General features: G+C 43.3%; 3 protein-coding genes across 4 annotated transcripts in view; 1 reads left to right on the top strand and 2 right to left on the bottom strand.

The window, feature by feature from the left end:
• The window catches only part of si:dkey-237j10.2 (uncharacterized), a 2,339-nt gene extending 798 nt beyond the window's left edge, over positions 1 to 1,541 (bottom strand). Inside the window, exons 1-2 of the mRNA XM_030367681.1 lie at positions 1,161 to 1,541; positions 1 to 833 (exon numbers count right to left, since the gene is read on the bottom strand). The exon at positions 1 to 833 is cut by the window's left edge and continues 798 nt beyond it. Coding sequence (XP_030223541.1) covers positions 100 to 833; positions 1,161 to 1,344 — 918 coding nt within the window. The 5' untranslated portion in view covers positions 1,345 to 1,541 and the 3' untranslated portion in view covers positions 1 to 99. The remainder of the gene's footprint in view (positions 834 to 1,160) is intronic.
• A 486-nt stretch (positions 1,542 to 2,027) lies between these two features.
• sh3bgrl (SH3 domain binding glutamate-rich protein like) lies at positions 2,028 to 12,608 on the bottom strand. The gene is made up of 4 exons (XM_030367682.1): positions 12,218 to 12,608; positions 5,123 to 5,308; positions 4,026 to 4,106; positions 2,028 to 3,110 (listed from the first exon to the last, which is right to left on the bottom strand). Exons 1-4 carry the CDS (start codon positions 12,260 to 12,262, stop codon positions 3,075 to 3,077), a joined length of 348 nt encoding a protein of 115 aa, XP_030223542.1. The 5' UTR covers positions 12,263 to 12,608; the 3' UTR covers positions 2,028 to 3,074.
• Positions 12,609 to 13,112: 504 nt separating this feature from the next.
• hmgn7 (high mobility group nucleosomal binding domain 7) lies at positions 13,113 to 16,654 on the top strand. 2 transcript variants are annotated; one of them, XM_030367684.1, is made up of 6 exons: positions 13,113 to 13,410; positions 14,375 to 14,401; positions 14,560 to 14,589; positions 15,111 to 15,155; positions 15,361 to 15,480; positions 15,614 to 16,654. In XM_030367684.1, the coding sequence occupies exons 1-6, from the start codon at positions 13,396 to 13,398 to the stop codon at positions 15,659 to 15,661; spliced, it is 285 nt and encodes a 94-aa protein (XP_030223544.1). In that variant the 5' UTR covers positions 13,113 to 13,395; the 3' UTR covers positions 15,662 to 16,654. The 2 variants fall into 2 exon arrangements, with proteins under 2 accessions (XP_030223544.1, XP_030223543.1); XM_030367683.1 differs by having other exon boundaries at positions 15,108 to 15,155.
• Positions 16,655 to 18,649: the final 1,995 nt, after the last annotated feature.

Genomic DNA, 18,649 nt, shown 5'->3' with positions numbered 1-18,649 from the left:
GTGTGTGTGTGTGTGTGTGTGTGTGTGTGTGTGTGTGTGTGTGTGTGTGTGTGTGTGTGTGTGTGCGTGCGTGCGTGCATGTGTGTGTGTGTGTGTGTTTTATGTGTGCGTGGGCGTAGGGGGTGGGGGTCGGGGGGAACTTTCAGCATCTGAGATCCGAAGCACGGGTGAGCTGAAGTGCGAGGTAGTGTTAAGGTAGCTGATTCTGAACCCTCCTTCCCTGGACACCACACCCTGCAGACTGGCCCCCATGAAGTCTGAAGGCTGGGCCTGTCCGCTGGGCTGCGGCAGGGGCACCAGGCCACGCAGAAGGCTGTGCCCCAGCTGGGAGTTGCATCGGGCCAGGCTGTCTGTAAAATGCTCGCGGTAGAGCTCGTCCAGATGCTTCTCCAGCAGACCGTTCAACAGAGAGTTGGAGAGGGGCTCCAGCCCTAAGAGAGAGAGCTCTAGATCTCGGTTGCCGGTCATCTCTAGGTAGCCCTCATCGGGGTTCGAGGTCCCGGGCTTCAAAGGATGCGTCGTGTCCGGTACCGGAGTCCCCGGCTGTCTGTCTGGGCCCTGGGAGCTGGGTGTGCATGGTAGCGATTGCAGGGGACGTCCGGACACCGACGTAGACGGACAGTGGCAAGACGTGCTGCTATTTGGGCTGGTTGCCTCATCTGGTTCCTGACGCAGACGTAGGTCAGGGTATTGCCTTATGAGACTGCATTCAGACTGAAAATCCCCTGAGTGGTGAGGATAGTGGTTGAGTGTACAGGCACGGGCCGGGCTCATAAGGCCAAACTCGGGTGGAAAGGCAAACCTCGGCCCCAGGCCCTCGTTTGGGCCTAAGTCTGCAATGTAAAGTTCTGATTATGAAATGGAAAACATGCTACGAAATAAATGTTTGAATGTTTTTATTTTTTTATTTTCATTTAATATCGATTAATCGATTAATATATCCCATTAATATGATGACCTTAGGAACATATTTTGAAGATCTTTTTTTTTTTTACCATAATTACAAGAAGTCGTAAAAGGGAGACGTTTCAATTCAAGGAGAAATTATATATATTATTTAAATTATGAATATACTGAAATTATACATATAGCTTCCTGAGATACATTATATCGTGAGTATACTGTACATGACAAAAGAGTGAACAATACATCCTCCGTACCTGTGCGCAGTGCTTGCGGCGTATGTGAGTGCTCTCCTGACTCCGTCAGACCGGGCCAGCCATGTTGCGTGTCTCCACGCAGAGTTTGTGGATATGTGTGTTCCCCCCCCTGGAGCTTGGTGGCAGAGGAGTACCTCTTATCGTCCCTGTACGGCAGTGTCTGGAGGAAGGACTCTGAAAGCATGGTCTACACACTGTCCGTCCGTCCGTCTCTCTGTCAGATGTCGTTGTGTTTCGTTTTCGGCTGTGCGTCAAGCTCCAATGCAAAAATGTCACTGGACATATGACTGCGCTCTTTCACTTCTGCACTGGGGAGATGAAATCACAGAGCAGCACGGTGGTGTGCGTGTGTCTGTGTGTGCGTGTGCTAGTGCGTGTGTGTGTGTGTGTGTTGTGTGTGCCTGTGTGCGAAGACCCACCCCCCACCCCCGTAACAATATTAAAGCAGAACTGGGCATTTTTGTTTTTGGTTAACTTGCCTAAAGTGTGTGAAAGTGGTTAGGTAAATATACACATGTTGAATAGAGACAGAAACAAGAGTATTTGAAGGATGTTACAAAACATTAATACAAAAGTACTTAAATAGGTGCCTATTTCTACAACTGACTTTTATTAGTTACAATTGAGTTATAAAGGGATCATAAAGCATAAGTTACTGCATTCATGAACCAGCTCGCAGCAAGCTTCTTAAGGCTTGGCATCAAATCAACAGCGGCTGGCACGCAGCACCTGACAAATATTCCCTTATGATACAATATTGAAATTTTATGAAATGTTCAACAAAAAGGTTGCAGTCATCACTTACATAATCCTATCCTCATATTCTGAAAGTTCATCAGACATTCAAATGAAAAGTAGACTCAGATGTTCAAATTAATTTCAAAATGTTTAATGTTTCATAGAAAAACAAGACTTTACTGTAAGAGGGTAACGTGAGACCTGGGACTTCATCAAATGGTTTGTTCTTATCGGAAAAGCTGATATGGCCTGGTTTGAAACATAAGTTGTTGAATTTATTTTCTACATAAGAAACCAACCAATGGTTAGAGTGCATCTTTATAATGCCAGCACAATAGGGAAATTGAAACTAAAATAACTAAGTAAATAAATGTGGTGCTTCCTTAATTGTAGCACAGTCTGGTACATCTCATACTAACAGTCTGCCATTCAAACGGCATTAAGACAATAATGTGTCAATTAAAGATGTAACTATGTCATATTTGGGAATGGTTGAGTGAAGCAAGTGTGTTAAACGTTGAATGTTCAATTGGAATTTGTGAAAATGATTCAGCGCATAAGGGTTTAAATCGAACAAAACTAGATGAATTGAACTTGGTCGTCGCTACAGAATAATGAAACCATTTAGTGATCAACACAGATTGAGTTGGGGTTCTGCACTTTGTTTGGATTTACTGGTCCGGGTGAAATATTAAGGTGCATACAAACGGATGAGTTGAAATGTGTCTTTTCTTGTTTCAATACGTTAACATTCATGTATCGCTGATTGACTTGCGATTCGGCCAATGGGATTAGAGATCTGAGGTACTTCTGTCAGTACAGCTGACAAGGCACGACCGATATCAAGGAACTAACACACACACACACACACACACACACACACACACACACACACACACACACACACACACACACACACACACAGATTAAACTAAAAATTATACAAAAAAATAAAACACGTACAATTCAAAATTAAGTGAAATTTAGTTTTTCCATTTTTCATTGCTTTCATTTTCCATTTTCCATCGTTGTTTTCTGCGCCTCGTTCTTTCCTTCTTTCTGTCTGTCGGAGCCAGGTGCGTATCGGATAGGGTACAGGGTGGGTAGGTCTGGGGTCAGGGTTCAAGCTGAGGGCTTCTGGTGTAACACAGACTAAAACGTGATGCTGCTAACTTGCTACTGTTGTGATTTTTTCGCTAGAGCCTCCGCTTCCTGGAGAAGGTAGAAAGAAAGAAAGAAAGAAAGAAAGAAAGAAAGAAAGAAAGAAAGAAAGAAAGAAAGAAAGAAAGAAAGAAAGAAAGAAAGAAAGAAAGAAAGAAAGAAAGAAAGAAAGAAAGGAAGAGGGGCAGAGAAAAAGATGGAGAGGGGGAGAGGTAAGACAAAACAGAGGTAGAGAAATAGGAGATTTACATGACATTTACATAAAGAATAACAAGCGTTGTACCCTAGAGGCATCATCCAAATGGGGTTGAAAGAAAGCCTTAACAAAATGGAGGGGTTATCAGTGGTTCATACGCCCTCTACTCCGTGTGTGTGTGTGTGTGTGTGTGTGTGTGTGTGTGTGTGTGTGTGTGTGTGTGTGTGTGTGTGTGTGTGTGTGTGTGTGTGTGTGTGTGTGTGTGTGTGCGTAAGCTAAGGAGAGAGAGAGAGAAAGAGAGAGAGAGAGAGAGAGAGAGAGAGGAAAGCCCCGCTGTTCCCATAGTAACTGGCACACCTCCATGCAGTTCTGCAGGTGGCAGTTAGGGGGCGCCAGGGTGCCAGACGGGAGGGAGAATAGAAATTGTGCAAAGGAGGGCTGCTGTCGCCACTGCTGGGGTGCACAGGGATATCATGAACAGATGTTGTATGTAATATGTGTGCTTTCTTTACGGACACTGAACCACTGGAGAAGAGAAAGAGAGAGCAAAGAAGTACGAAGTGAGCGGGGGGCCAGAGCTAGGGAACAGACAGCTGTGGCCGTGTGTGTGTGTGTGTGTGTGTGTGTGTGTGTGTGTGTGTGTGTGTGTGTGTGTGTGTGTGTGTGTGTGTGTGTGTGTGTGTGTGTGTGTGTGTGTGTGTGTGTGTGTGTGTGTGTGTGGGGGGGGGGGGGGGGGTCAGTGTGTTTATCCTGGCTTTGGGGTAGCTCACCTTGGAGCCGGGTGGTGCGGTCAGACCCAGGAAGGCATAGACAGCGTTGTCCTCCCTGGCGTCGAAGAATGCCTCGTAGTTCTAGAGAGAGAAGAAGAACAAGTTAGAGAAGCCGTTGTATTTTATGGGTTGGGCGTGGCTGATAGCATTGATCTGATCTGAACAATAACCGTCGCTGTGACCTTTGTGAAGCTGATCATTTGAAAGAGTTTGGAATGCTCCACATACTAGGGCTTGACGTGAATTAGTGTATTAGTGTGCACGATCTATGCTGGGGCTGTTGTTCAATAGTGTTGAAGATTGAATTGTTGAAGTGTCCATGGCTGAGGATGAGAATGTTGTTAAATATGGTTTGGTGTTTGTTTTGAATACATCCTTCATGATTAATGTTTGGATTTGTGCTCTCTGTCTCTCTCTCCCCCTATCTCTCTCTCCTTCCCTCTCTCTCTCTCTCCTTCCCTCTCTCTCTCTCTGTTGCTCTCTCACTGTTATTTATGTTTATTGTCGCACTCCCATTCTCTCTCTCTCTCGCTCTCCCTCTTCTTGATGTTCTCTCATTATTCCTCTTACTCTTGGCTGGTTGTGTCTCAGCACACGTGCACACACACACAAACATACACACACAGACACACACGTGTGGGCTCTCTTCAATAGCCGTAAGATGCAGAGTGCTCTTTCCTTGGTGACATTTGCAACAGCGCATTGTCTATTAGAAGCACAACTAGCCACACATCTGTTTGAATTATGGGAAGCCTGGCTGCACAGGGGCTTTCGGCATGGCTCTCTCGAATAACACTGCGCCACTGTTGGTTTATAAAACGACAGGGAGGGAATAGCCTCCTGAATGTCACTGAATTATCCATATTGTCGGTATATGCATGTAAGGGCGTGTGAGTGTATGCAATGGGCGCAGTAGTGTAGTTGCTAAGGTGGTTGACTCCTAGCCCAAAATGAGTCCACAGCTTGATGGAAAACCTCCTAAAGCGAGGTAACCCCTAAGCCCTACCTGCTCCTAAATGAGATGAAGTATCTGAATTCATTGTGTCTCAATTCTCTGCTCAATTGATGAATCTATACATTGAACCCATTCTCCTCACCCCACAGTATTTGCTGTCGTTGAAGATCTGGGGGGGGAGGGGGTGGCCCGTCGCAGGCCTCGACTCGTCCGGAACGTTCTCTCGCATCCACTTCCTGTTGTCCTCGTCTGCGGCGATGTCGCACTCCTCAAACCCAATCTTATTGGCTGACAGGAACCCCATGACATCCTGCTGCTGCTTCTTGATCTGTGTGACACGCGCAGGGGGGGGGGGGGGGGGGGGGAAGTGGACGGTTAGCAGACTTCTGCAATACTTTGACTTTACCACTTCCCTTATCCTAAAACAGAACAAGAGAAGACCTTTGTCTGCCATGTTGTTTCTGTATCTTGTTGACGAGGAGGCCTCTGCACCCTCTTGGGACAGAAAAATAGCCAATGACGGCCAGCAGGCTGACAGGTTACTAAGATAACAGTTGAGGAAGAAGGTGAGCTTTAGCAGAAGGATGCATGCATTTATCACGTTGACGTGGTGTTTTTCTTTTGCAACATTTGTGCACTTTCAGAACAATATGCTTCAACCACGAGTGCCGATTCCTTAAAGGGAACATAATAACAAACACAATAACAGGCAAACTGTTAACGATTTAACACCGATGCAGTGCATTCAAGCCCAGCCCATTTGAATTCTCTAATCAGTTGTGGTCTTTGATTACATTATACCTCCGATACCTCAGTACGGGGAGCAAAGTACAAACTAGAGGACCAATAGACAAGGAGCGACTGTTCTGCAAGACAATGGCCAATAGTAGGCGCTGGAAGAGGTATGCAGAATGTGAGTGTGTGTGCATAAGACAGAGAGACACAGAAAGACACAGAGAAATAGGGAGAAGGAATGAGGGAGAGCAACAGGGAGACAGAAGAAAGACTAAAGGAGAGTTTGAGCGAGAGCGTGCACAAGAGAGAGACAAACACACACACACACACACACAGTACGTCTCTTTTGGAGGCCACATCATGTTTGTTCCACATGCTGTCCCAGTGGTACGGGGTCTGGGTGGGTGTGTTGAGGAAGCTGGGAGGCCCTAGAAGGCCACTCGGAAACGGGAGCTCCTCTGGGACTCGGGAGGCGGTAACTGGTCAAACATGCCAAATAAGGCCTGTTGCAGCGAGCCACTCGGGAACTTGGCAATCACACCCACAGATGAGTGTGCACACTTACACGCTCACACAGACACAGACGTTTGCATGTTTTGGTTTGAATTTAGGACTTTGTTGAAAGTGATGTTTATTTTTTTTCACTGTGGCAGTGTAGTATATACATGATGTGATGAGATATTACATGAACAGGATGGCTGCATTGCTATACTTGGTGCATCCTCTGCATATATCTAAACGCAACACTACACATAGCAGTACAAATAAACTGTGAATTTTACGTCACATTTCTCAATATGGATATGCATATGGGGGCTGCATCATGGGCTTTATGACTCAGATTAGGCTATATAGACGACAAGGCATGCAAAATGAAGCAGCTAGTTATGCAAAGCATTATGAGATTTGAATGGCTTAATTTTTTAAAGTCAGAATATAAATTCCTTCTTCCAAATTATCTACCTATTTCGATAGGACGGATCATCCTTAAGATACCCATCAGGATATCACGCACACAAACCCTCAAAGATTCTGATCGAATCCATCCTGCTGTATACTCTTTGATAAGGGAGATCTTTTTAAATGTAATCTCCCTGTAATTATAATCTGATACTCATGTCAACGGTGACATAGTATTGTATAGTATGACATAGTATATTTCACCCTTGTTCAAATTTCATAGAAAATGATGGGTGTTCAATAGGAATAAAACCCATCCACCCAAGTCTCCAGTCACCTATCTCCTCTCTTTAAACCATCTGTTGGCTGGAGAACTGTAGATAAGGGCTTTAGCACCAAGGGCGTCACATTATGGTTGGAGGTGGCAAGCTGCCATTTAAACAATTTGAATGTAATAATAACAATAATTTGACAGATTGGGGGAATAAAAGAGGTGAGATCAGGTTACAAGGAGAGTCGGCTACTAAGCCTCACAGCCCCCTGTTGACTTCCAATGGCTAACGCACTTGAATTCAGCAGGGTACGATTAACCTCAGCCCCCCAAAATGCACTTAATGATCATAGAAAGGTCTCTTGGCACTCTAAGCAGCTCATGTAGCATGATCCAAGCGTTCGGTAGCCAAACAACCGCAGATCAATAACCTTAACAATTAGGAGCGAAACGAGTCTTGTAATCCAATCCTTTTTTTTGTTTATTAACGCCCAGTCCCATGCAGCACACGGAGCCTATGTTGAGTCTCTTCTCTCTGGGACTGTGTGTCTTTCAAGAGGCAACAGCTACACATAGGGTTGACATGTGTTTTGCCATCATTTTAGGACCACTTTGGGACCGAATTCACTGTCATGGTCTCATAAGAAACTACTGTCAACCTCAAACTGTTTTACAAGATTAGCCTACTTGACTAGTTTACTTTGATTCAAATGTACTACCAAACTATCTACTTGTCTCGCTTAAGTAGACACAAACTAACGATACCTTTGCCATTTGAAATGACAGATTTCCGATTAAAGCTTATGAACATCAACATGAGAAACAGAGAATGCTAATATTTGCCACATGAGCTAGCATTCTTTTGCCACCAGCAGCAAGCAGCTGACATAGCGAATGCCGCTAAACACTGCGCTAAGCTAAAGCTTCTTTGGTCTCTCTTTACTGCTCCCCAGGCAAAAGCTCCACAGGCCTGCATTGTGCTGTGGCTAAATTAATTTGTAGAGCATTTCTGGCCAGTTTCCAGCAGCCTGACTCTAATTGCACTGCGAGTAGACCCATTCCTAGCCACTCAGTGGACCCAGCACCCCTATCCCTGTTTAAGGGGGGGCTCTTAAGGAGTTAACAAGAGACGAGAGGATCACATTTTTGACGGCCCCGTTTGTAGGGAGCGGCCATAAATATCTCCTCAATCTCATTTCAGTTGCATTCCTACCCTACCCTCCCTAAATCAACACACACAGACAAATACACAAATATAAACACACGCGTTATCAGTATTTACTGTAACTATGGAGACTGAACATGGGATAAGCGCAGGGATAAAGATCAGATCACATGCAGATTGCATTATATAAAAAATCCTCCATATCACTTCTTGTAATAATAGTCTTCAGAGATGTGTTTTTCCTCTCAACACGAGGGCTGCATTATATTTGAAGGCGAGGAGAAAGAGAGAAGCAGGAGACTGAGAAATCTAGGAGGCAGGCAGACGGATCAGTGTCAGGTTAAAGGTCAGAGATGTACCACTAAGTAAGTAGTACTTTGATCTTTCTTTGTTTTGATCGAATAGATGCAGTTCTCTAATATCGTTCAATACGATCAGCGAAACCAAACTGTTTGGTAACTAACTGCTAATAAAACTATGACTAATAACTATCACTTTTTTTTATTAGTTTTTGCAAATAATAACATTTGTATAATATGGGTGGAATAGCATTATACTATAATAACATTACTTACATTTAATTCAGAGGTTGACATTGGCAACTGACTTGTCATGTCCAAATGTCTTTTCAGTAAAAAAAAGCCTCCAGTGAAGTGCTTGGAAGTGTAGTCATTATGCCAGGAAACACGGGTGCACCCAAACCTACTCGGTCATCAATCATTCTCATGGTCATCAAAGCATTCACTCTTACTCAAAGGAAACAATAGACTGCAGGTCAGACCCTCCCAGCTGAAGTGGAATAGTTGCATTGTGTGAATTATTACAGGATGTGTTCTATTGTGCAACTTAGATCCTCGCTGTTGGTTAGTACTGGTTAGCCAGCAATGTCTAACGTGCGTACTCTGACAGGGCAAAGGCACCACTTCACCCAGGCCTAACTCGTCCAGGGAGAGAAAGAGCTAGAACAAAACCCATTAGCTCCCAGAATGTACTGGCTATCAAATTGATGCACTGTGTCTGGAGCCACACAGGAATGGATCAATACTACGGAGTTTGATTTAATCAACCAGGTCTACTAAAAGAGTTTGGGTCAATTTGCTTTTCAATGACCCTATTGAGATTCTCTGTGTAGAGTAGAGTTTAAATAAAACAGAACAGGTATGTAGGTTTAACCACATATATAATTTCAACCCAATAAAGGTTGGGATGGCTACGGCACCGTCACTGATGATTACCGGTAGTTTGTGTTTTAAACCAACAAGGAAGATTTTTGATATGTACCACAAAGTATAACTTCTGCTGACCAGGAGACTGGTGATACCGTGTTGGGGGCAGTAGGTGAAAAGAGCTTGGGAATCACCTGGTGAAGCGTGAAATGGGATTGCACTCAGACTGTGTTGATGCCAGTTATGTGTCATAATTCAAATAACCATGGCATAATCGGAGCGATTACAGATTGAAGGTTCCAACCTTGAAATACTTGAGGTTTTAAATAATAACAATTAGCTTAGTGTATTCTGCGTGAAAGATAGTTTCAGTGTACTTCTATATTTATAGTATCTGTAACAGCATTTCACTGAGAAACCGATGCCCTGCTCTCAGAGACAAGCCTGCCTATCTCTCTCTCTTCCAGTTAGGAGGGGTCCAGCTTGATTGAATTAGTCTTGCAACGATGTTAACTAGGGATGGGTCAGAATATTTGATTATTCGTTCCCGAGGTTCAAAATTGATTTTTAACATTTGGAGCGTTAACATTTTTTCCCATTCAAATATTAAGTTTTTCACAAGCCATAACTTTGTTCCCTGGTAATGACTGAGGGTTTGACAAATACCAATCATTACCTTACCGTTAGGTTCTTATGCAACGGAAACGTTGTTCACTTCTCCAGTAAATAGGACAGACCTTAGTTACGACTTGGCAACGGGAGCTATTCGAGTCCGCTCAGCTATGAGCCAGAGAGCTAACGTTATGCATTGTACATATTTATAATTCGAAATTCGTCCTTGCCTTTATCTACAGATACTCTAGGGTTTATATAGCATATAACCGCGTTGTCTGATTACAGTTTAATTAATTTTTCACAATTTACCAGCTCTCGTTTTGAAGACCAAATCACCGCGCCATTCGTTTCAATGGGAATCGCGACGGTCCATACTTTCAACATAAAGTGTACATATTTATAATTTGAATTTCGTCCCAGCCTTTATACCACAGACACTATAGGGTCTACAGCATATAACCAGGTTTTCAGATTACAGTTTAATCAATTTTTCACAACAGACAATTTGACTGGAACTAGTTGTTTTTTTGCGTTAAAGATATTAACTGATTTCTTGCCGATGATCCATGGCTGCCTTTGTGAATGTAGGCAAATATCCAATAATCGATTATTCGTTCATACCACTCACTAATTATTCAACCATCGCAGTCCTACCCATCACTATTTATCTCCGGTTTCAGTCTTCAAATGATAGCTTTGATGTTGGTAGGCGTGCATGCAAAAAATCCTAATCTTGTCTTTTTCCCATATTCAAATACTGCTTTGTCCTAAAGTAAGCGAGAGGTAACAAGAGAACCAGGTGTGTACCAGCAACACTGCTGTATTATCCTTTCCCAGGGGGGCAATACTAAAAGCTGAATACATTTACTGTACAGCCTTCCAATGTTCCTTGATGACGTTTTGTGGCTCAAACCCTGGCAAACGCTTGACAACGCTATAGCACAGTCAAGTTTTAACATGGCTTGTTGGCGGTCATGGCCACCACCATCGTCTCTACCCCAATTAGAGCTCTCTTAGTGAGACCTCTCTTAGTGAGAGCTTGTCCTAGTGAGTCAAACACATGGCTCCAGTGTGCTTAACAAGTGGCACCATCTCATCGGCTCCAAGCGCACAAACGCACAACATTTAAACAACATAAATCCTGTTTGTGTGCGTGTGCATGTGGGCGTGTCTGTTTGTTTGTGTGTGTTGACACGGTACTCATTAAGAAAGTAATTTTGTGTGAAGAGTTATGTGTGACTGTGCGTACGTGCATGTTGTCTTTGCTTGTGAAGCCAATGTGTGTGTGTGTGTGTGTGTGTGTGTGTGTGTGTGTGTGTGTGTGTGTGTGTGTGTGTGTTTGGTGCAGTTGTTCAGACTAATGTGTTCCCTGGCCTCCTAGGACGAACTGATATAGCACTCGGGACTCATCTTCAGACCGGACTTGTCTTCCACACCACACCCGCCCCGAACCAACAGGACAGAGCGGTTCTAGGGGGATGGCACTCGGTTCAGGCAAATGTCAGTTAGTCACTCAGTAACAGAAAGCCAACAGGAAATAAAATTAACAAATGTCCCTGGATTTAAGAGTTTAGCCCAAATCGTGAAGGGCCCCCCTTCCTTTCAGGATGCAAAATCAAGCAAATGACTGTGAAAATAAATGACTCTGAACGCAAATTACTGTAAATATGGAAAGTAATTTGCGTTTTTCTTTTCTCTATTTTAACATTGTTTTTGAACGGCAGTTAAAACTGAGGTGCCCAGTGAATGACATCACATTAATCCTCTCTATGCTGGGAGGATCTTCTGCTATTGGAGAATGAACTCATATATATCCACTTGTCTGTGTATGAAGTTCAGTATACTGTTTTAAAAACAACTAAAGAAGCACACTTCAATTTCCTGTAGTTTTTAAATTGTGCAGTTATTTGTTTGCAGATGACCTGATATCCCCCCTAAACACACACATACATCTTTGTGGGAGAAAACAGGCTATCGTTTCAGACGAAAACGCTGTGACAAACAAGATGACAAAGCACTAAACACTTCTCGGGTTCCTGAGTAATAACACTGAAATGCACCAGTCTCGCCAACCACCTTATCACTACTCCCCATCTAATTTACACACAAGAAGTTAGTAACGAGAGGAAACTGAGCAGGTTAATTACACCTGCAAATTCTAAATGAATGTTATTGTGTTCAGAATCACAACGAATCACATCACAGCCCCACCAGAGACAACAAACGATTAGTGCAAAATAGGAACATTTGCTTTCAATAATCTAAAACGTAGGACATGGATTATCAATTTGAATTGAATGCATTTGAATGATACAATATTAAAGACAGCCTACATAGCAGAATTAAATCATCAATCATCTATGCATGCTGCTTTTGTTCTCTTACCGAAGTGGAGCCTGAGGATGATGCTATGTACACTTTGACCACCATGTTTGGTTCCCTGGTGTATGCGATGGACTAAACTGAGGGAGATCGTCGTACGGACTGCAGGCAGCTCTCAGTGTGTCTATGGTTAAGCGAAAGCCACAGCCAAACTTCCCGACTGGAATCCCGTCCGAAGCAGCGCAGACTGTCTGCGCAAAGCGACGGCTCCCGACAGTGGATGCTAGACTTCGCATTCCTCGTCCGCCTCTACGCACATTCCCCGCCCCTTGAATCTAACGGGAGAGAGAAAGAGAGACTACAGTGATTTGAACACATTGTCCACACGTAGTCCTTCGCTGGTGGCCCTATCGCCTACATTGTGTATTTCGGTCTAGGAAATAAATGATCGGAGTGTCGGCTCACTGCGTGTATAAGAGATTGCATGGGCGTTTGTTTAACATGATAACAAAACAGTGAAGGCATACGCTTTTTGTGCTGAACGGCCACAAGAAGCATAGTTTGAGCAGCCATGTTCATTCGGAAGGCTTTGTGGCCACCTACAGGCGGAGGGGACAGGCGACGGAGACATTTTCTTAAAATGAATTTAGGGAAGCCGACAGACAAACAAAAAATGTGTCGGAGAGGAAAGGACGCCATATTGGCCTCAACATGACGAAAATATTTCGTTAAAAATGTCGTTGTTTTTGCATTTCAATGTGTACGCCTTCTCCGTTAAATGCCATGGCGGGGAACTGTGTATAAATGAATGGCGTGTGTTGTCTTTAGTTCTGACTTAAATCGTGCAACGGCACATCGCGACAAACTAGAGTATTCACGACCTCTGCCAACGGGGAACGTGTTGTTTTTAAGCAATATGTCGCCTATTGCAACCTTTACATTTTTTTCTGGTTTCCTCCCATCTATTTCTGCAAGAAGCCATTCGCGCATACCCAAGAACATCACCGGCTCCAAAATTCCAAGTGTTCTGCAGCCTCGAATGGCGCGATGTGATTGGCTTACACCATATCAATCACGCTTTTAGCCGCACCCCTCCCCCCATTCAACCACTCGCCTTTCTGTTCCTGTGTGTTTACTACACTGCCGAGCATAAGGGAGACGCTCGTCTTCACTTGCACTGAGCTCACCAAGAAAAAAACTGTTTTTAGTTGCATTTGCCAGAAAATCTCAAAAAGATCAACATGCCCAAGAGAAAGGTACGTATCCTGAAAATAATTTGAATTATTTGGTGAGAATCCGAGGTATTAATTCATTGCAAACGATTATGGAGTCATCCCTCAGAGACATTACTTAATTATAACCCAATTTCTAACGGACCAACATAATCGGAAAATTTCGCCTATTATCTAGAATTAATCTCAATTTTTTATGCGTTGGAATAAATATTTTCCTGCGCCTGTACGCCTTTTAAAAGCCGTTTTCTTGAAGCAGCCGCTGTCCTTTGGAGAGTCAGAAGTCTATCTCGGTCTCCATGCAGTTAAAGCACAAGCAGCAGCCATGCTTTGCAGCTCTTGTCTACCTTCCTCGGCGACCTACCGAGAACAAACGCTTCACTAATCGTCAATCCGGCCTCAAACCGCTTAAAAGTGCCATGAGAAAATGCATTAGTACTTTTACTTTCCAATTTTAACGTAAAAATAAACATTCGCCGTCGCAATTCGATAAGATTATATATTTTTTCCCTTTGTTCGTAGTCCCAAATGGCTGCGATGGCATGGCTCTGCCGCCTGATGGCGCCACTAAGCATAAGCTGGTCCCTCCCCTTTTTGAAAGCCCTCCCGCGCCAGCATTCAAATCTGAGCTCCATGTATTGAATGAGAGAAAGACAAGGGGGGAGTAAGACAGAGAAGCAGTCCTAGGGTCTTCAGAATTGGGGCTCAAAGGCACTCCTAGTCATGATCTCACAGTATACTTCAAAACAAACACAAAAGTATATTTATTACTAGTAAATAAACCTTAAAAACGATGTGTATTGGAAAATACTATCAGTTTTCATATGAAACCAAAAAGTTTCCTCAACTGCCTCATGAGCAGCCATTATATACAATTAAAACATTTTTTGAAAAGTAAGCAGTTAATAGAAAGGCCGATGAGTTTAATTTCCATTTTTGAGGTTTGTACTTTGTGCTAACTCTGTCCTCTTGTGTTTTTCATTAACAGGGAGGAGACGCTGCGCCCAAGGAGGAGGTGAATATATTGCACATCACTTTACACTTGAAACATCCAACAATGTCTGTTATAACCATTTTTTTTCACTCCGAACATAATGTTTCTTGTAACATTTTGTCATACAGCATTAAAATAACCAGATCAAGTGTGATTAACGGTATTTGTTGTATTTTCAGCCCAAGAGGAGATCAGCTAGGTTATCAGCGGTAAGTAGCGCCTCAAAAACGTGCACTATCACTTGGTGCTTATTAAGGTCATCAATTTCACTTAACAAACATATTGTAGCATTCAAATAGTAAAAAATGCCCTTTAAACTCCCCACAAGGTAATCAAGTTGAATAATCAGCTATTATAACATACAGCAGCTCTATTACGCATACACCGCTATTTTATAAGATCCAACATGTACGTCCTATAAATAAATAACCAAAAAAGCTTAAAATGAACAAATTTGCGGATAGAAATGTTTAGAAAAATAGGAAACTTCCAGGCAAAAGTAAATGTGCATAATGTTACTTTTACTAAGTAAATTAGTTGATTACGTCATACATTAATAAATTATTACTTTACTATAACAAAAAAACATTGCAAAATATTATTTAACTCATTATAAAAACACAACTGCACAGGTTAATGAGAAAGTACATGGACATAAGGCCTGAAAGGCGTCTAGGCCATGCACTATGGCCAACAAGCATGTAACTTCCCTCCCCCTTTCTCTCAGAAGCCCGCCCCACCTCAGGCCGAGCCAAAAGCCAAGAAGGCGGCAAAGGTAAGATCATGCGTTGCATAAACTATACATACAATATGAACCGACGTTCGTTTACAACGCCAACGGCAAACGGCGACGATGCCCTCCCAATGTAATCCCTATCGATGGCTCCCCGCACATAACCAAATAGAAAGGGTAAACGCGGCACGCACGTTGATCCGCCCCCCCGCCATTTTGTAACGGTTCTCTCTCCCCGCCCTTGCAGAAAGAAAAGGCGGTGAACGACAAGAAGGAGGACAAGAAGACCAAGAAGGCGAAGGAGAACGCAGAGGCGGAGGCCAACGAGGAGAACCACTCTGAGAATGGAGACGCCAAGACCAACGAGGTCAGTACACGGACCAGTACCCCGATGGAGGGTTACCCCCCCCCCCCTGAATGAACTGTAAAGTGTGTGATTACGTGTCGGATCCGACCCGCCCGCGTTCTCATCCGTGTCCTTTCTCTACTCTGTCCTACAGGAGGAGGCAGCTCCAGAAGAGGCCAAGGAGGAGGCCAAATCTGAGTAGCACCACTGCCCCTATGTCCTCCTCCTACAGCCTCTGACCCCTGAACCCCCTTCCTACCCCCAGCGAACCAACCAGCCAGCCCCCCCCCCCCCCCCCCCCCCCCCCACGAGTCTCTCACATGCTCTCCCTCCAAGGCGTATTGTTAACAGAGGAATATTTTTATCAATGATTTTATAAGTATCCGTACAGATTTTTAGCACAAAAAAGCAAAGCTGATTATGGAGCAGATTTGCAGTGGTCATATCAAGTGTCTGCAAAAGCAAGTCAAAATACACTAAAAATCTTTTTTAAACGGCATTTCATGGTTGTCTGGAAAAACAAAAAAAAAACAAAGGCTTGTTTCGATGTAGAAAGTGCGTCCCCCCCCCCCCCGCCGGATTGGCTAAAGTTGTGAGTTGTGTATACCCCGGTTCCCCACTCATCCCCCCCCCCCTCCCCTCCCCACAACCCCTCAGACAAAAAAAACCAGCCCTCTCCCTCGGTTTCAACCTCTTAATCATGTTTTTATTAACGGTTCAGCCATGTGTGTGGATAATTCTTTTTAGACCTTCTAAATGTGCAGTGAGTCCCACCCCCCCCCCCCCCCCCGCGCCTCCCTCACTTTTCTTTTCTTTTTGCCTCTGGCTCATGTTCAACCATTGTTGTATTTGGGTTGTTGTTGTTTTTTTTTTTTTTTCATTGACTTGTTAAAAAAATAAGAAGCGTGTTTAAAGCGTGTTGTCCATAAGAAAGAGGAAGACGGTAACATGTGAAACATTCCGGAGAACAGTGACGCCCTCTGACCTGTTGTCTCCTTGACGACCCTGCGTGTTGAATGCAGACCACCTCGCTCCATCCGTGGCCGGCTTCACGTCAGCTTTTTCTAAAACACTCTGTGTTTTTTTTAAATGATTGAATTTGGAAACCTTTTTCTGACCAAACGCAGGTGTCGGGTCCCTCTCTTATGTTCTGGAATTCTCTTAATAAAAGGAAGTCCTGGGAATTTTCCTCAAAGTGATGGCTCCAGTCTCCTGATTGAAAAGTATTATCTTTTAATAGAAACACTCCAGCCATTGAACACTGCTAGCTGTGTAGTCTATTGTTTATATGTCAGGCAATACCACAGAGATAAACAAATATATTTACCAACTTATTTTATTTGCAGACTGCGAAATTGAAGTCTCAACAGATTGGAAAGGCACTTGTTGGATACTTAAAAACTGAAGCAGGATTCAAGGAAATATAACCTTCAATTATAACATTGGCACGCTGGACTTGTTTATCTAGTCCTGGGGAAAGAAAGGACGTCAAAACATTTTATAACTATAATTACATGGTCTAACTGAATGTGAACAAGCAATACCTTCAAGTGCTAATTCTACAGCTCTAATCATTTCAGTTTAGATGACTAAGACCCTAAAACATGAAACAAACGGCTCACTCGTCACCTATGTAACAAAATCAACTCTGCATGAGGACACTTGACATATCAGTTATATTGTTTGCTCTGAAAGCTGCATTAAAGCAACCTCAAAGAAAGATCAAGTAAGACGTATGCATTTTCCGTCCCACAAAGACCTCTATATTAACTCTGATGAAAGCTAAAGTAATCATCCTTTCTCAACTTTTATAGCTGATCAAGTATCACCTATCGTCATTGATTCAGAGAACAGAGTGAACACTTTATTATTGCGGTTCACTGGTATTACCGGGGCAGACTATTAATGAGGAACAGTGGAGCTATTGAAGAGGCCATCTTAGAGCATTTCCCCATTGTTGCCCCCTCTCTCATTTTATATAAGTCCAAAGACCGTCATGGCTACACTAACTTTCTTGAAGTTCTTGTCTTTTCTGAATGTCACATAAAGGGCATGTCAGTAAAACCAAGGCTTATGTGTTGATTCTCTATTGTGTTTGAACCCACTTACACACAGTCACCCCGCACGGCATCCTCATATATACACACACAAGTCGTCATTTGAATACAGTCAGATTCAATTTGCCTATCAAGTTAACCGTTTGTTTGTTGTTTGGATATCGATGATATAGTAGAGCCAGGCTATCATGTGTATGTGTCTCGACTATTAAAGCCAAGGATTATCTTATCTTATCTTATGGTTGGTTAGATGGGTGCTGAATGTGAGATAACATTTCATGCGGGCCAGAGTTGATGTACGAAAGTTAAAGCCACTGAATGGAAGATTATTACACAGCACATATGTGCCCTTGCCTCCAGCATTTTCTGCAGTGTGTGTGTGTGTGTGTGTGTGTGTGTGTGTGTGTGTGTGTGCGTGTGCGTGTGCGTGTGCGTGTGTGTGTGTGTGTGTGTGCAGGCTTGGTTGGGTGGGTGTGTGAGAGTTACTTATGTATGCTCAATTTTGATAATAGAGTAAAAACTATAGCTAATTATAATAATATGAATTGAGAATTCATCATTTGACATCTGAACCACGATTTTGTCACAATATAGGCTGCTGTGATTGAAATTCTCACTGCAACAGGCCTAATTTATTATCCATAAATGTGGTTTGGCTATTTGCTTTGGCTGACCTACGACAATCTGTTAAGTTAAAGAGTGAAAATAAAGAGTTACAATTTCACCGATTTGGGATATTGATGTTAGGCCACAGTTCCGTGAAAAATTACATACATTGCATGTCCGTGCGACGGGCTCCATTTTGTCGATATTTTCGCTTGGACAAAAAAAAAAAGAAGATTTTAGCCTGAGTGCGACACTAGATGGCGTCATTGTACCATATTTCGTTGCCAAAAACAAACCCATTCTGTATCTTGTACCAATATCTCCCAATGACCGCTGTTTAAGTGAAGTGACACGACCAGAGTGAACGACACCCTTCAACTAGTTGGCTCACTGATTCTGAGTAGCGTGGAGAAGTGGTGGAGCGTGGCAGAGCAGACTTTGGATTGCGCTAGAGACCTTTGGTCTTTTTTATGATGCATTGCTGTTTCTTCGAACGGTATCGGCTTCATAGGCGACGCGCCTCGGTG

Source organism: Gadus morhua, chromosome 10, assembly GCF_902167405.1.
Source record: "Gadus morhua chromosome 10, gadMor3.0, whole genome shotgun sequence".
NCBI classification, from domain to species: Eukaryota; Metazoa; Chordata; class Actinopteri; order Gadiformes; family Gadidae; genus Gadus; species Gadus morhua.
This window is presented reverse-complemented; position numbering and strand designations above follow the sequence as displayed.